The sequence below is a fragment of the Tachyglossus aculeatus genome, chromosome 24 (assembly GCF_015852505.1).
Source record: "Tachyglossus aculeatus isolate mTacAcu1 chromosome 24, mTacAcu1.pri, whole genome shotgun sequence".
In the NCBI taxonomy this organism is placed as follows: domain Eukaryota; kingdom Metazoa; phylum Chordata; class Mammalia; order Monotremata; family Tachyglossidae; genus Tachyglossus; species Tachyglossus aculeatus.
In genome coordinates this window covers 11764745-11782983 of record NC_052089.1, presented here as the reverse complement: position 1 = coordinate 11782983, position 18239 = coordinate 11764745, and the positions used below count along the sequence as shown (strand labels likewise).

The window sequence follows — 18239 nt, the reverse complement described above, 5'->3', positions numbered from 1 at the left end:
ATAAAACCCAGCATGGCTTCATAAAGTGAATAGGCAGGGAGAGAACTGTCCTTTGCTTCCACTGTAATTAGCGAGTCCTTTAGGAGTAATGTATTGCAATTGTGCTAACTACTCCAAATCAAAATGCACTTTGAAACGTCAGGCCCCGTAATTGTTACAGGTGGATCCTGGGTACAGCTGTTTTCTTGCTGTGATTGTTGGGAAATCCATATTGTAGCACATCTGGCAATTCCAGTTATCACCAAAGTGTCTGGCACGGTCCATTCTATCTTCGTTTAGGGATTACTGCACGGAAATGGATGCTTTCTTTTAAGGGATATTGGGAGATGGCTGTTCTTGGAGAAGCACCTGGGTTAGCCTGAGTGAATGAGGTTGAAGCTTTGTAGTTTATGGACCTTAGAAGAGCCCCTCAGTTTCCTGGTGTCTGTAAAATAGCAATGGTATTTGGGAGGCAGAACCAAACCGGCCCCGATGGATTGATTGATTAACGGAGTTTTGGGAAAACCCAAATGGCCAATTTGAGCCCCAGGAGTGAATCTATCAATAAGCTGCCGGCTGCATGAGCATTTTGCAGTCTCTAAGGAACCATGTAGTGATAGTCGTAGTATTTATTGAGCACTTGTGTACAGAGCACTGTAGTAAGTGCTTGGGAGAGTACAGTACATCAGAGTTGGTAGACAAGTTCCCTGCCCACAACTAGCTTACTGTCTAAAGGATGGAAGTGACAGCTGAAGAAGAAAATCTTCTGTTCCTTAAGCAACCCCACACCCTGCATCTACTTCTTTTATTTCATAAGTAATCCTTCATGCTGTGGATTTCTGGGGTACTTTTTATTTAAGCATTCCGGCCCCTTTTTGAGGGACACTGTGAAAAGCACATACACATTTGCCCCCTCACACACTACTACTCTGTGGCTCCTTCACATGGGTTTACCATCCCTGTTTTGAGTCAGTGTTCTTCAAAGGCTACTTCTGAGAAAAGCCCTAATATATGTTGCGATCCACCAGAATGTTTAAAAGACTTGCTTTCATTTCTTCTTATGCTTTTAGCATTTTCTCTAATTGCATCATTTCATCAGGCCAACTTTTCCAGTTCTGTCACGTAACTTCTCTTTGCGGGTGAAACTGTAAAAAAAAAAGTTTCTAAAAAAGGCCAGGCAAGATTGGTATTTTGCTTATGGGAAAATTTTGCGAAATCACATTGACTAGAATTGATTTTTGCGTTGGGTTTTCTGTGAAGCCATCAAAAAGGCCAAAAATTGCTGGCATGGCTTTGTGTATGAAAGTTTTTCACACAGACTTCACTTGTCCCCCAGCCAAATACAAAATTTGGGTCATGGAATGACACATTTGTCTTCATATTGGAGCTAAGGAACAGCCTGAAAATTGTCACGAATGAGGGGGAATTTTGCCTTAGCTTCTGAGAGAGAATGAAAGTTAGCCCTCCCTTCTTCCCTCCCTCCCACACCAGGTTTTCAGCAGGGTAAGCAGTTGCTTAGCGATTATGACAGCGACATCGTTTGGCAAGCATTTTGGACCAGCATCAACTTTTGACATCAGGCTCCTTTAGGTTTTTCCACATAAAATGAATTCTCCAAAGAAAACCTAGAAATTGAGTCTTAATCTGAAATCCATTATTACATCCTCTAAGGCTTCATTAGCCGCCTCAATGAAGCGTTTTTTAAATTTCTATTTTATTTCCAGGTGTATATTACAAAATGTTTCAGAGAGCAGAGCTAAGCTTCTTGCCATCATTTTGAGGGTTTCAGTTAGACATTTATGACTCCTTTTTTCTTTTTTCTTGGGCTGGGAGGTGGAGGTTGGGATGGCTCATTATGGACATGGAACACCTCTCTGTGTTAGGAGGGTTTGACGCTTCATTTGGGAAATAACATTGGGATCTGGCTCCTTAAGGCCAGTGAGCTTTGCTTCCGCAGAGAGGGCTTGTTGGCTTTGGAGGAAATGTACCACAGTCTGAAGGTATTTGGTGTTTGGCTTCCTTGCTTAAGTATGGGTTACCATTAGGACAAGCCTAATCTCCTTTTGCCCTGGCCGAGCTTGCCTGTGCCTGAATGCCTACATCTGTGGGAGAGAATTAAGATGCTTCCTTGGGTCCTTTCCTGTCATTTCCCCCACCTTTCATTTCCCATCAAGCTATGTATGATTTATATTTAAGTTTCATGTTATAGGCCCTATTGCATTAAGCAAAATTCTCATAATAATAATAATAATGGTGGCATTTATTAAGCGCTTACTATGTGCAAAACACCGTTCTAAGCACCGGGGAGGTTACAAGGAGATCAGGTTGTCCCACGGAGGGCTCACAATCTTAATCCCCATTTTACAGATGAAGGAACTGAGGCACAGAGAACTTAAGTGACTTGCCCAAAGTCACACAGCTGACAATTGGCAGAGCTGGGATTTGAACCCATGATCCCTGACTCCAAAGCCCATGCTCTTTCCACTGAGCCACGCTGCTTCTCATGCACCTCAGTGTCCATAGACAACCTCTAGAAGGGAGGGGTGGCAGGAAGGGTGAAAGCAGCTAATGGGGAAACATGATGTTATTCAGATGGAGCAGAGGAAGAATTATCTATGCATCATGTGAGTGTAGAATAGTCTTACCATTCTCACACCCAAACATTTCCATCTGGAAGCTTTGCCTGAGCAAATGGAAATAGATACTGTATTCTCATATCTCCTCCAGTTGCTATCCAGGGAATGAGAGGCATTCTACTCATTTTTTCCGATTCCTTCTGAGCAACACGTTTAGTTTAATCACTCTCTCAAATCTGAGGAAGCTTTCTTCACATTAACTATTTTTTCCCTTTGAGAGGCTGGCAATCCAGGCCCTCTGACATTTGAAGCTCTTGCTTTCGAAGTCTTTGGTAGCAAAACCTCGATTCCCTTTGTGTGAATTTGAGTTGCATCACCATTGCCCATTCCCCACAAGCCCCGGTCTCTCGTTTGTCTCCCGGTTCTTTCTCCCATTTCCCAGTATCTGTTCTCCATACTGCTCCCTCTGCCTAATCTACTCCATCTGTTCTCTAAGCTTTCATGCCCTTCTGCTTATAAAATCCTCTTCAAACACACTTCTCCTACTGGCCAGCCCCCTCTATCTCTATTGTCTTATTCCAGATGATAGTGGTGATGTAACAGAAGATATTAAAAGCATACTGCAACTGCCGTACTCACTCCCACCCTCCGCACCCATGTCTTTATTGTCTTGTCCGTCTAAGTCAGTGCAGTCATCCTGGGCAAGGACAGCCTGTACCTTTATTAAATAAAGCAAGAGCTCTCTGGCAGAGTTGAATAAATGTTAATAATGAGAGATGAAAGGATGTGTCTGTGTTCAAGTTAGTGCCAATCTAGCAATAAGACTAGTGGTGCCAAACCACAGGGGTCCAAAACAATATTTTCTTAAAACATTGTCTAATCAAATAACAAATGTTATATTAGAATGGCTATGACTTAAACAATTGCCTCTATGCCAGATTTCCCTCAAAGCCCTCATCTGCTCTTATGGATATTTGAAAGTGTATTTAGGGCCAATTCAGTGAGGTCCTTTGGGGCTCAGAGCTGATACAAGCATCTTTTTGATTTTTGGAAGGGGTGCCGGGCTTGGAAGCAATCGATATTCGGGCCTGCTGAGCCCCAGCAGTTAGGGATTCCAGGGGTGTCTTGGCTTGCGTCAACCGTGGAGTGCCCCAGAAAAGTCATGTTTATGTCTACAACCAAATCTGTCCAAAATAATAATTCCAGACAGATTAGCACAACAAATCTTAATGTTTCTGTGGGAGGAGACGAGTAGAGGTGGACATGCCCAACACTGCTTGAACTCTGTAACTATTTAGAAAAGGAGAAAGCCCATCGAAAGACAAATAATCTACAGAATTTCATTTTTAGTCAGTTTCTGGTCCCAGAGATTCCAGTGCTAGCCCTGCCATAGCTCCTAAAGGACTCCCTACGAATATAAGAGGGGGCTTCCTGGATAAGATTCCTAGTTCATCCAGCACATGATCTCTCTTTGCTTGGAGGAACAGTGTTGTAATAGCCCTCTTAGACATCCATAAAGTGTAAATACAAGTGGCACAGGTACCCAGCAATAACAAGTGTTTCTTATGGTTAACTAGTTGGTCTCCATCCTCATTGAAGGTTCCAGTACAAGGGGGAAATAACAGTGGAAATGCTCTTTACTGATCACCTGTTAAGGGCAGCGCACTATACAAAGCACAAGACTTGGCCTTTAGTTTACACTCTAACAGGACTGATTATCATGTTGACTGACGATTCCTTGAGGTGTTCCTTCCCACAGACTTGCAATAGCATGTCATGGTTGAATAGAAATCTGGTTAACGGAGTTAAATACCATTTTAGAATAGTGCCAACTTGTGCTTCTAAGGAAGCCTTACCTTTCACATTCTTGTTCCAGTAAACTGATAAATTCATCACTCCTCTCCGTGTACTCTTTGTGTTTCCGCTTTTCTTCCTCCAGCTCTCGTACCGATTGCCTGTGAGCTTTCTCCACCATCAGAAGCTGTTCCAGCATCCGTCTGTAGGATTCTTTCTGTTTCTCAGCAACTCTGTCCAGCTACAAAAGAAACAAGTACCTTGGTGTTAGTTTCAGCAGATTGATCTCAGCCTGAAAGGACTTGCTTCTAAAGAGATTTTACTTTGGTTCCATTCATGTCATTCATAGTTTATTGTTCATATCAGTAGTGCATGAAATTCTTAATTATTCTTCACGGCATCTGTCTAAGGTAAATGACAAGTGCTAATGCATTCCTGTTAGTGTTATTAATTGGTTCTATATAAATAGAGGTAAGTGGAAGAGTTACCCAAACTATAGGTTTCCTGAGTAAAATCATGTAAAGCATATTAGAGCTCATTAATGCAGTCCCAATATCCAAAAAAGAGAACCAACCATATGTATGGCTTTTCTCTAACAGGGGAGATAGATAAATACACGGTAAAGATAGGTATAAGATCAAATAATATAAGTGTATATCAGTAAATACTATCGATTAGATTTTAGATGGTGTAAATATTTGAATTTTAGTGTTATTGTTCATTCACTTCCTGTTCTGCAAGAGGACACTTTGTGCTCCCACATTAGAGAGCTCCTATTATTTAATGCCAGACAGATCAAAGAGTTGTTTAATCTCTCTATTCAAGTCAGAATCACTTCAGACATTGAGGCAGAGGGGAGAGAGAATGAGAGTGAGGTCATTGAGGCTAGGCAAATTTTGCTCAGCAGCAAAACCAGAACATTATTTCCATGTCAGAAAGCACCATAAAACACACTGGCATTAAAATTCAATGGTGCTCCCCCTACAAAATGCTAAGCGTATAATAAAGTGGGATCAATAGGTATTATCCCCCATTTTATAGATTGAAAGCTGGTACAGAACATACAGCACAATTAAGAGGCAATCTAAATCTCATAACTGTCTTACTCCCCCCCAACTAGACACCTTTCCATAAGCCATTTGCAAATCCTAAATGCTGAAAACAAGTTGTGTTGTTTTTTTTTAAAAAAAAAATTAGGTGTGCGTTTTGAGTGTTGGCAGCTTTTGAACATATTGTATAATTTAGCTTTGGAAACAAAAAAGAAATAATAAGCCTAGCCACAACTTCCTGACTGCCAAGTTTTGTTCTCCTATCCGATTAGTCACTATTCACTAGTGAATACTTTTCCCAGAGCAGAATCGATTGTGGTCATAGCCTGCAAGCCAAAGCTAGTATTGAAGAAAAACAAAGTTACGGGTAAGTGCTGTCGAATACCAGAGAAAGCATGTAAAAGATGCGTCTATGATGGTAGTTTGAGAAATGACAAAAGAACAAACAAAACACATAGTTTTGGAGGAATTCTCATTTAGTTTTGAAAGAAAAAAAAACATTTTTCCAGGCTTTAGGCTGATAGTTAAAGCTGAAATAGCAGCTTTAGAATTTTGTTAATAGATCGTGGCGTATTTTAATTAGGTTATGAGTGATCAGGTTAAGTCATTATAATCACATGCAAGCTATCTTGAGCTTCTGGGCCTCAGTGGTCAGCCTGGAGGGAGGAGCTCCTGTAAAATTGACTCAGTGTATTCTGATGATCGCAGCTTGCTGAGTTGTGAGTTGCCCAGAAGCTCAGAACCCTATTCAAACACCAAGTTCTTTCCTATATCCTCAGACATAATTGTATAGAATGTTTCCTTTGTTTGTGATGGGGAAAAGAAAAGCCTAAACTTTCCACCTCTAAAATACTTTTTTTAAAAATGGTACTTTTTAAGCACTATGTGCCAGGCATTGTTCTATGCGCCGAGGTAGAGAGAAGGTCTTCAAGTTGGACACAGTCCGTGTCCCAAATGGGGCTCACAGTCTTAGTCCCCATTTTACAGATGAGGTAACTGAGGCACAGAGAAGCTAAGTGATTTGCCCAAGGTCACTTAGCAGACAAGTGTTGGATGTTGATGTTGGTCTTCAGACTAGACTTCAAGTGAAATTCAGCCCACTGTTTCTCTAAATGAGTCTTGAGTGGAACACCTCGGTTGTAATCCAGGGGTGTTGTGCTGGGAAGCATGTTTCATGTTTATTCATGGCAATAAGCTTTACCAACTAAGGCGTAAAGGGTCTCGCTCCCTTTGTGAACATCCTCATGCAGTCCAGTGGAGGCTCAGGCTGGATCTAAAGGAAGGTTGGTCAGTGTTGCTAACAAATTTGGAGTGATTTAATTTTTAAAAAAATAAGATTTTTCCACCCATGCCTATCTAAAAGGGAAACATAAGAAAGCGTGTTTCACATCTGCTGTACTTTAGTTAGACTCTCCATGGTTCTTACCCTTGGCTTTCTCTGATTCATGGCAGGGGAAACAATTCAAAATAGATGGACTTGCCTGTCTTTGGAACTGTGCATCCCCCTCAGAAAATTTGAGGCTACATGAATGAGAATCGAGGACTCCTGAGGTTAGTTCCACTTTGGCCTGGCAGGGTAGGTAGGAATTTTGAGTGCATTTGGCCTGCAATTGTTTTGCACAGACATGACCCACTCACTGTCTGAGTCTGCCTATCCCGGAAGACTTCTCGTTAACTGATAACCTCGGGCCAGGAAGTAACTCTGTATGTTCATAAGCAACTGTGCCCTAGAGACCCTTCTACAAGAAGACATACACATGATCGAAGATGGCTTTGCCAAATCAAGCGGGCGTTATGGGCTTGTGATGTTGAAAGAGTACCGAAACGATGTAGCATTCTGTGCCTGGACCTCCGTACACAAAACCAAAAACCTATATTTGCAACGCAGAGTTAAGACTCGTCCCAGACTCCTGTTAACTAGGTAGCGCCTGGACCAAATGAAGCAACACTAGACAAGGAAGTAAAATCTAGAAGGCCAGGCTATCCTTTGAATATTGTCAAAGAGTCTGTGGTGATAGCAGTGTGATATTTTGTTTCAGGCCAAATTAAAGGCCTTCAGAGTTGTAGGACTGTCCAGCCACTGTGGTGTGGGAACCTGACCTCCCCACAGACACCTCATCTGTGTTCTTGAGCATCATTCATATGACTGGACAGGATCACAAGCAGCAAGTCTTAGAATAAAGTTGGTCTCCTAGCATTGAAATACTGCCCACTTCCTTCCAGCTGCATTAGGCCAGGTGTACGTGGAACAGAGGTGACAATATGATAGCTTGTCTTAGAGCCAGATGTCAAAAGACCCCCGATCATAGAAAGGAGGGCAGAAAAATCTCACTGGAGTCCATTCTCGTGAAATGCAGGAGAGGGATTTTGGGACAGAAAGTTACTATCTAGGATGACCATTTGGCTCAACTCTGATTAGTCTGTGCCTTGCTGAGGAAAGTCCTAAATTTTTCCTGGTGCTTAAAAGCATCTTCAGAGTTGATAGGTTTAAAATATTCTGTCTAGGCTGATTTTGATTCAATTTTTAAATTTTCTGATTGGGTTCACAGGCACATGTTGTGTTGTTGATCAGTTGGTTTCTTTCGTGTTTGGCCATACGGACGCGATGTCCATCAGATTATTTTGTGTTTTAAATAATTATGCACAAGCGATGGTCTAGTTTTGTGTCTCAGCTCATTGGTAATTGAAGCAATACAGAAGGGTTTGTCCATGAAGAGTCAGTGATTCTGGATTGCCAAATTATCCTTTAATCTATTGGGAACCAGATTGTTGTTTAATACACTTGACTTGCAGCTTTGGCGCCTCATGTTTAAGTTTGGATTAAGTTACAAGTCAACAGAGTTTGGGTGGTCTCATGCTAACCCGCCCGAGATGCCGATCCACATGACCAAATCGCTTCACGGTTTGGCAAGACGGGCAGCGTGTCCTCAGGAGACATCCGGGGCTAGAGTAGCCGGCACATTAGAGATCATTTCTGGGGAGAGTGATCCAGCACTTGCCTTTCCTCTCTTCACTTTGGTCTGGAACATATCCCTTCCTTGCTTTAAAAACCAGTCAGTTACCGATGGCTCGGGGCAAGCCCTAGAGAGAACAGCCCTGTTAGTTAAGAAAAGGTCAGCAAACTACAGGGCTGACAGAGTGCCATGCATCTGTGCCACGGCAGCCATGTTTAGAGTAATGTTTTCCTTTGCCTTTGTAATTGCCAAAGAAGTGGGCGTTAAAAGTTTTTTTTGCTGCCATTACGTTTTTGAAGGAAAAAGGGGGTTTGAACGTATGCAAAATAGTAGGCAGAGCTATATGTTTATTAGAAGTCTTATTACTTGGACTGCTGTTCAGATCCTTTCCATTCAAGCTCAAACTTTCTATGACATAATACCTCAGTGTTTTCAAAGAAATTAACCTCTGCAATTGAACTTTCTCTGTTTTAGATTATAGCCTGAGATTTTATCCTACAATCCCAGAAACAAGCTCTGCTCCTTCCCTTTTCCTGACTGTGTGTGTGTGTGTGTGTGTGTGTGTGCGTGTGTGTATTAGTATGAAATGAACTGTATATCGTTCTGTAGGTTTCAGTCTGCAGCCTGGAAAAAGCGTAGAGAATTTTCTATTCATGATTTGCGAGAGCATGTGTGAGTTCACCTTCGCTTCCCATTAGAACATGAGGTATTTCATTTCTGCACGTTGCATCCTGCCTTCGTTGGTTTTCCACTTTAAGGGCTTCTGCTAAACGTATTTGAGAGCAAAAATGGCATAAAATAAAAAATGACAGAAGGAGGGTTTGAACCATAAAGCCGCTACGCCACTGGGCTGCTGTTTCTCCAGTCGGAAATCACCTCTTTGGTCACCTATTCAGAGCCTTTATGTGGTACATACCTCATTCATCGGTTTCTCATAGATATCCTCCTGCCACTGAGCTGCCTTTGCTTGAATAGCATCTCGCTGTAGAGCTTCTAGCACCTTTTTGGGAGTGACAAAGCCGTATTGAGCTTCCAACAAAGCCAAGTCCATTTTTTCAGCCTTTAAAACCCCTATGACTTCATCTCGAGCCTGTAGAACAGATAAGGTATTTCAGAAAACTGGCTTTAGGAAGCAGCATGCTTAGCAAAGGGCTTTCTAACAGTAGCCGACAATTTTTTTTCTTGGGCCTTGATTTTTCTTTTTCTCCATTCTCCTAAATATTTAAATAATATTGGGCCTAATTCACTATTCAAAAGGGTAGCAAACTAGGCTCACTTCGGAATTTTAAAAAACCCACAGGGATCAGCAAGAGACTCTGGGGTACCATATTTTGTTGGAGGGTAATGTGATACTCTTTACTGAAGCATGGCAGAAAATTTCTTCCACTGAGTTTTCTGAACTAGGAAAAAAAAAAAACCCTTCTCCAAGACAGCTGTTTTTAGGGGATTTTTGTCCAGGTTAATGCAGTGTGGCAATTCTAGAAGCAAGTTCACACAAGGTACAAAAGCAGCTATTGCCGTTTTTGTCAACCCTGAAGCTACCTAATATTGTTTGATACGTGTTTGTGCACTGAAGCTCCTGAGCAGCGTGATGCAGAGGATTTGACCTTTCACAACAAGCATTCCAATGGCATGTCATAATGACAGCTCTCTTAAACATGATGAATTGGCTGGAAGAAAAGGCGTGTGTGTGTGTGTGTGTGTGTGTGTGTGTGTGTGTGTGTGTACATACATTGCTGTGTGCACACAAGTGCACACTTCTCATGGTTTTCCACTGGACCTGCACCAAATTCCCAGCTTCCAAATTGAAATCTTGAGAACAACCTCCCAAAGCCCAGCTGACCTGTAATTCCCCTTCCAGGATGCTGAGAAGAAATAGCAGATCATCTCGGGAGAGATTGTCTCTTTGCGGGGAGGAGTCCCTCCGTGGGTTTTCAGTCCTGGGACTTCTGAGAATGGTGTTGGTTTCAGCAGCATAGACCTTCCCCCGTTGACTCCGTCCCAGTTTTCCAGCCGCAGGGCATGGTGTCTTAGCCGTGGATGTCCTCAGCATCGTCCGGGTTGGATCTTCAGGGTAACTGCTTCTGGAACGCATTTTTTAGCCTGCTGAAAGGAGCAGAGAGATATTGGACTACACCTCTGTTTCACCAGGTACACGCATTCTTGTGTGTGCTTAGTGTTGGAACATGAATTTTCTGTCACTGTTGGGGAGAGTTATCTCCCCTGCTCCCCATTTCTGTTTTATTTGAAAGATTTGCATATTTCCTAATGCCATTCTGTTTCCCACATCCCATGGGAAGAAGACACATGTTTGTAGATAGGTTGATGGGCTCTGAGCCTTTCCTCAGGTGAATAAAGCCAGGCTGGCCTCCTGGAAAGAGTACAGGATAGGGAGGCCACCGTCAGACACTACCATACGATCTTGGGCAAATCACTTATCTCTCTGTGGCACAGATTCCGCATCTGAAAATTGGGGATAAGACACTGTCGGGGAGGAACCATCTGATTATTTTGTATCTACTACAGCACATAGTCAGTGCTTAATAAACATCTTTTTTTTTAATATCCAGAAATAACAAGCCGAAAAGTGGAGAATAAGAAATTTATGTTACAGCCGTTGCCGTATATTTTAATTAGGGCCCTCAATTGTCCTTTTTTAAATTTTTCATGGGGATAATCAGGAAATGGTGACGTACAGTAATATGCTCTTTCTGGTAAATCCTCCGTAGCTGATGGAAACACCTAAGTGTGCATATATTGAGATCTGAAAGCAGTGAGGAGAAGTATTTGAAAAGGGATGTGTTCCTCCAGCATTATTAAAAAGCCATTTGAGTGTTTCTGAATCAATCCGTCAATCAGTCGAATTTATTGAGAGCTTACTGTGTGCAGATCACTGTACTAAGCACTTGGGAGAGTACAATATAACAGTTACATTGCCTCCCACAACGAGCTGAAAAAATAATCTCTTTGACTATTAACGTATCTGTCGAATAATGCAAGCTAACGCTGACATTTATTTTGTTTTACCCTGACCAGTGTTTTTGTAGCCATAGTGGCTATAGATCTGATGGATGTATTGCATATTTAGAATACTTTGGTTTCTTTGTCTAACTGCCAACTATAACAGATGGTCACGAATGAGAAGCAATGAAGTATTGACAAAAAAACCAAGAAGTGAATTGAGTGATGCTTTTGGAGAGCATTGTCATGCGGTACTTGGTTTCTTTTGCCTAACATTTAATGTGTCTTCAGTTGTTGAAATGGATGAATTCAAGAAGAGAAAGTATTGAGGTACCAGTATTGGTTTGCGAGTTTCTGGGAACAGGAAGTGAGAGAGAGTTGCCGTTCTTTACATGCAGTAGTGGGACAAACCTTATTCCTGATTTCAATTCCTGTTTTTATCAATGAGGCAGAATAGGGCCTGGCAGTTTTGAGGAAGGGGGGAAGAAATCATCTTAATCTTAAGTCTAGTATGACCAAATAAAGATATTACCATGAATGCACTGTGGGCATGTTGTCATCAAGCAAAGATGACTATGTTTCTAAGGACACCAAATGTGGCCTAGGAGAAATAATAGCACAGCTTGGTTTCAAGAGTGTTGAGCTCTGTCAAACTACCACATGGGTCAGACTGTTGACAAAGAGAGAAGCCTCCTAAATTGCTTTTCAATCAGTCAATCAAGTAGTGTTATTTATTGCGCACGTACTATGTGTTTGGGAGAATACATTCAGTGACATTTAGTACATCTTTATTTGTACTCGCCCAATTCTCTGTCACATGAGCATGGTCTAAGTATGTCGAATAAGTAAGATAAAAGCCCCACTCGGTAACTTTTTCTTACTGTTTTCATATTACCATACCTGCCAATAAAACTTTATCCCAATTTTTATTTCTTCCAAAAAACATAAAATGACAAATGCATACTTGTGGTATTTGTTAAGTGCTAACTATGCGCCAAGCACTGTATTAAATGCATGGGTAGATCCAAGATAATCATGTCAGACACAGTCGCCGTCCCTCATGAGACTCACAGTCTGAGGAAGAAGATCATATTGAATTCCCATTTTGCAGATGAGGAAACTGAGGCACAGAGCAGTTAAATGACTTGCCCAAAGTTGCTCAGCAGACATGTGGTGGAGCTGGGATTAGTGCTCATGCTCTTTCCTTTAGGCCAAGCTGCTTCTACGTATTGCCTCATTAATACATGTTTCCTACATCAGTCCATCAGTGGTATTTATTGGGAGAGTACAGTACAAGAGAGTTGGCAGACAAAAAAAATTGTGGTTTTTAAGCATTTACTACATGCCAGGCACTATACTAAAGCACTGGGGTAGACACCAGAATCAGGTCCCATACGGGCCTCACAGTCTAAGTAGGAGGTAATAAAGAACAGGTATTGAATTCCCATTTTGCAGATGAGGGAACTGAAGCACTAAAGTTAAATGACTCCCCCAAGGTCATACAGCAGGTAAATGGTGGAGTCAGTACTAGAACCCAGGGTCTGCCTTCTAGTGCCACGTTTCCACTCCCTCATTAATGTTCACCACAACTCTGAGCTAGGAAGAGGGTATGTCTTGCTTTACCCATTTTACTGAAGAGAAACCAAAGCCTAGGAAACAGAATAGAATTGCTTTAGGTCCCACTGAATGGTAAACATTTAGAAGCTTCCAGAACAGATAATTCCTCCCTCCCAGCAATAGAACGCTAATCTCCATAGGAACCAATGATGTAATTGGTGACTCCCCTTGTAACATGGCTATTCAGAGGGGATTAGGGGTTAGTTGGCTGGCTAGTGGAGAAGTACAGCCACTTTAATTTAGAAAGGGCTGAGTGGGCCTCAAGTTGGAATGCTGAAGACTTTCTCCATGTTGGAGGGTCAGAGATTAGGACCCTTGGGAAAGACGCTTCCTTCCTGGAGTTGGCTTGGGGTTCTCCAAAAAGGGCTTTGCGTAGCAGAGAAAACTGAACCAGGGAAGGGAAGCAAGGGGCCCCTGGGAGAGGAGGGAGGTTGTCTTTGAGTAGTTGAAAATGGTAGTCAAGGGCAAAGTGGCTTGAAAATCAGATTTTAGTTAGAGATCTGTTACATAACATTGTTATTGTTAAATTTGTTATCTATCAAAATCCAGTTTAGATCACTAACCCAGAAAGTGTGTTAAGCAGATAGTTTATAGACGACCTCATTGTTGCCAGAAAATGCCCTACTCTAAGACAGAATGAAGAGGCTAGGAGGCAAACTCCTGAACTCCCAGAACCAGGCCTTCTTGAAGCAAGACTGACTAGCTGGATTCTGGATCATTCTCTTGCCACATGGAGTGCTAATCTCGAGAGTGAAGGGGTGGTGGCGGCAACTCTAGGGCTGATTTTTTAGAGTGGGTCCTAAAAAGTCACATTTCTTGGAAGGGAAAATCCAAAGATTTTAAATTCTCAGGGTACTTCCCTGTGGCCAGACTTGTACAAGTGGCTTTTTGGCACGATTGCAGCTGAGAGAAGAAGGGCTGGGGTGCCACCAAATTGTCAGTGATCAGACGACACCCGCCCCCCACACACACCCCCACACACATGACAATTCTGGTTTAGGTCTTGAAAATGATGTTCCCTTTTAGAAGTATTTACACGGGTTCTGTTCTCTCTCTAGGCCAGAGTGACACTAGCATCTTTTCTGGTGGCTGTTGCCTCGTGATAGAATAATGATGTGCTCGTAGATGGGAGTTTGGGGCTGGTGGCAAATGATCCATTGCTCAGTGAATCCAAATATCCCAACCGTGGAGAAGTCTGGTGGCATACGATTTTGTTCAGTGTGTTGCCCCTCTTTTCTCACAGCTTGGAAGCTGTTCATTTGAGTTTCACCCTCTGCCCTGAGCATTGTAGGTGAAGTTCAGCTCTAGGAAGGGATTGAGAAGACAGTTTTTAGCATAAATCTTAGCAGAGCATGTCAGGGCCCTGAGTATTCATTGTCTCATGGTAAACGTGATCCAACAGGAAAAAAAAATGACTATAAATAGAATTTGAATCAGGCTCAGTTGTTAAACAGCCAGGTTGTGGACTGCGTGGCCACATTAGGAAAAAAGAAGCATGTTCCTTTGGAGAAGGACTTGTTGGGTGTTTGCTTTTGTCAACTCCAAAATACAAAGTAAAGTTTTCTCGGCTTTGATGTGGTTTTGCCCCATCTCTTATACTCAGAGACTAAGACAAGCCAGGTGCAGTCAACCTCAGTGACTAAAAAAGGCATTGACTGCCTTATTACTGAATATGGTAGAAATCAAGATACACATGTTGCTAAATAAAGTCATACGAGCATTCTCTTTGCAGGGCTGGCTGTTTCTTCATCGAGGTCTTGGCCTAAGCAGTGGAGTAGGTCTAAAGGTACAGGGTTGCCTCAGGACTTCTGTGAACTTAAAAAAATGCTGTTCCTAATTTTGAAACTTCTCACTGGCAAAGTGCTGCAGAAATAGAGGATCCGGGGATGTAATTAAGTAAGGCCAGTGGCCCAAAGGAAGTTCTCCTGTCCAGAGCTTTTGGTTTTGAAAAGTTACAGACCTAGATGAGCCACATCATGCTCAAAGTTGCCTTTCTGCCAGTCTTCCTAACCCCAGTGCTTAAGTGGGTGCTTCACACATGGAAAGGACTTGATAACTATCATAAAAATGCAAATAATAATGATAATAATGAGTACCTACTACCTGATCTGAAAATGATGATGAGCATTGCAAGTACTTTATCCCTTGCTGTATGGTTCCTATGCACTGTGCATTTCTGTCCTTTTGTATACTACTTGCTATGGCGCTGATCTTCCTGAAGCATCGTTCACCATGCATCTCACCTCAGAACCCTCCACTGTCTCACTGTCACTCTGCATCAAATAAAAACTCCCGGCATTGGCTTCAATCCTTACCTATCTTATCTCATCACCTGCTGTTTCCCAGCTTGCAGTCCTCTACCGTCAGGGTGATTCTTCTACCTCCGGTCCAGCTTGGAACATCCTCCCTGCCCATGTCAGACATACCCCAGCTGTCCCCTGGGCTGATTCCTTCTAAAATCCCCAATACTTCCAATAACCTTTCCCCAGTTAATTTCTCAGCACCCTGAGCCATATCATCCCTTCGACCAACTCTAGCACTTATGAAGTTATTTACACTCGCCTCAGCACTTGTGTACACATGTCTGCTCAACATTTATTTTGCCCCCTTTAGTTGTAAGTATAATTATGTTTGCCTCCCCCGTTAGCGTGTAAGCTTCTTGTAGGCAGGGAACCTGTCACTTAACGTTTCTATTGCTATTAGGTTGTCTCTTCCCTATTTCTCGACCTCATGTGAATCCCACGTGAAGCAGGGACTGACCTCATCTTTGACTTCCCCAGTGTCTGCTAGTAAAGAAGATAAGACTAGAAAAACTTGGGCTGATGATTGGGAGCATGTAACCAGGACTGTGGTTTCTGTGGAACAGAGTGACATCATGGCATTTCTTAGTAGGGCACATTGTGAGGACGGTGGAGGGCAGGGGCGGAAGGAGAAGGAAAATATAGAAATCTCGGGATAGAAATAGACGATGTGTCCAAATTTTCCATTACGTGTTCAGTGCTTCTTGAAGATGTTGGGCAACATCTCCTTAAATGAGAAAAGAATCCCTTCAAGTCAGCCAAAGTCATTTGGAGTTCAAAAAAGCAGCTCTACCTTCCCGTGGTTAGAACTCCTTTGACATTTTATCTCTGTGTGACGGGCTCAGTGCCAAACTGTGGGGTAGATTCAGATTAATCAGATCAGACGCAGTCCCTGCTTCACACGGGATTCACAGTCAAAGAGGAAGGATGACCAGGTAACTCACCCCTAGGAAACGAAGGCACAGAGTGGTTAAGTGACATGTCCACAGTCACACAGCCTGTTAGTGGTGGAGCTGAGGCCAGAACCTAGTTTACCCGACTCCCAGACGTGGGCTCTTTCCACTAGACTACACTGCCCCTCATCCATTACATTGCACGGTCCTTTTGATGGCTATATACCTTCTGTAATGGCTTCTCTCTTCTCAGTTCCCGGGTTCAGCGTCTGAAATTTCTGGACAAGCTTGTAAAGGCCATTTCCTTGAAACCTGACCATTGAACTTCCCTCTCCCCTCTGCAATTAGTCCCCACTGCAATCAGTGGATTGGTCAATAATACTTATTGAGCACCTATTTCTTGCTGAGGGCTGTATCAAGAGGGTGGCGTATTTCTGCCTTAGAACAGTGCTTTGCTCATAGTAAGCACTTAATAAATGCCATTATTATTATTATTATTATTATTCTGCGCATTTCATATATGGAATCAAATGGCCACTGTATTCCACAGCTAAACTCTGGGCTCTCATTTTTGCTTATTTTACTAGTCCAGTATTCAGAGCTTTCAGGCCTGGGCTTTGAATTCTGTCCTGCCCTCAGATACTGACTGTGGAACCAGGGATTCATGACAGGGATTCTTACTTCAAAGCTTTTTTAAATACACTGAAGAAGAGATTCGCTTAATGTTACTTACCTACCTCACGGGTAAGCAGCATTAATGTGAACCATGTACCCTAGCTGTGTTAGCATTACGTGAGATTATTATTGTTTAGCCCCTCGTGGCTGCAGCTGGTTTCACATTATTACTTTTAGCCTTTAATAAGGCATGCTGCTCCCAGAAAGCTGGGTGTCATTCCTGGAGTTGTGGTTTGCCAGCTGTAGAGTGTGTGACATGTAGTTGGCTTAACCCTCGGACACACTTTAGAGTGTATGCTGTTAGCAGGGTTTCTTTGGAATCTGATTTTTGTCCCAGAAAAAAAACACATTTCTGTTTTTATCAAAGGCATTTGTGGGTCCTTTCATTAGGGCTTAATGTCAACTTTCAACTTACGGGGTGTCCTGTTCTCCTTTGTTTCTCCTTCTCCCTCACCCCTTGTCTCTCCTCCTCTTCCCTTCGTCCTTCTCTCCCTCCCTCCTTCTCTTCTTTCATCCCCTCCAAACTTCCTGACTGGGGTGAAGGCCTTTTTTTGTGAGGAACCTAGAAATGAAAGCAGAATGGAAACGGACCTGTAAATACCACGACTAGAGACCGTTCCCGGTTTGGCCCTGAGTGAGGGCTGCTGCTGTATTTTCAGATGACTTCATTTAGAAGAAATGCACTCTAGCTTTTACTTCCCAGAACATGGACTGGAAGGTGATAGTTCACTTTTTATTTGTTGTTTCAAATAAACAATTTCAGAGGCCACAGAAGTTTCGAAAAACAGATTTTGGAAATATCTGCAGCAGGCCTTTTCAAGCCTTGTATGCTTCTGGGTATCGTTTTATGATTCATCTGTGCTCTTTGGGGTGATCATCACAATGTACAGAGCCCTAGGTGATCCCTAAATATATACCAGTTACGCAACAATGAATTTCTTAGAACACAGGAAAAAGAGTACAATTATCGGTGACATCAGTAATCTGGCCCAGAGAACATTCAGAATGACGTTCCTATTTCCCAACATACCGGCCAATGCCCCGTGGTGTCAGGATTCCTGGTAGTACAGCCATGAATTAGGAAAGAAGACATCCTTCTTTGATCACATTCTCTGGACAGATCATTGACCAATGGCTAAGGTCATTTTCACAGCTGACTGTGCATCATCATAGTTTAAGGCACCAGTTCCAGATCCAACTTTCTCCTCGCCCCAGCCCTATTCCTCTTCCTCTCCCTTCCCATCCACTGCCCCAGCTCCTTTCTCTTTCTCCCTCTCCATTCATCCCCAAGGACATGTTTTGCACTCCCGTTTGGTGTAGAACCTTGAACTAGGAATTGTGTGCTCTTACAAAGGAAGCTGGCAGGCATGTGTAACAGGCAAATGAAGTGGAAATGACCTTTTGGCTTTAGAATACAGTAGAAAGCCAATTATTGAATGGC

At 42.6% G+C, this 18239-nt stretch overlaps 2 protein-coding genes across 3 annotated transcripts in view; one reads left to right on the top strand and one right to left on the bottom strand.

Annotated features, from left to right (window-relative positions):
* Positions 1-18239, top strand: part of CMSS1 (cms1 ribosomal small subunit homolog) — a 263733-nt gene that overhangs the window by 87204 nt on the left and 158290 nt on the right. The gene's annotated exons all lie outside the window — the stretch shown is intronic.
* On the bottom strand, positions 999-10447 carry LOC119945022 (filamin A-interacting protein 1-like). The gene is made up of 4 exons (XM_038766032.1): positions 10196-10447; positions 9269-9442; positions 4412-4590; positions 999-1124 (listed from the first exon to the last, which is right to left on the bottom strand). Exons 1-4 carry the CDS (start codon positions 10445-10447, stop codon positions 1067-1069), a joined length of 663 nt encoding a protein of 220 aa, XP_038621960.1. The 3' UTR covers positions 999-1066.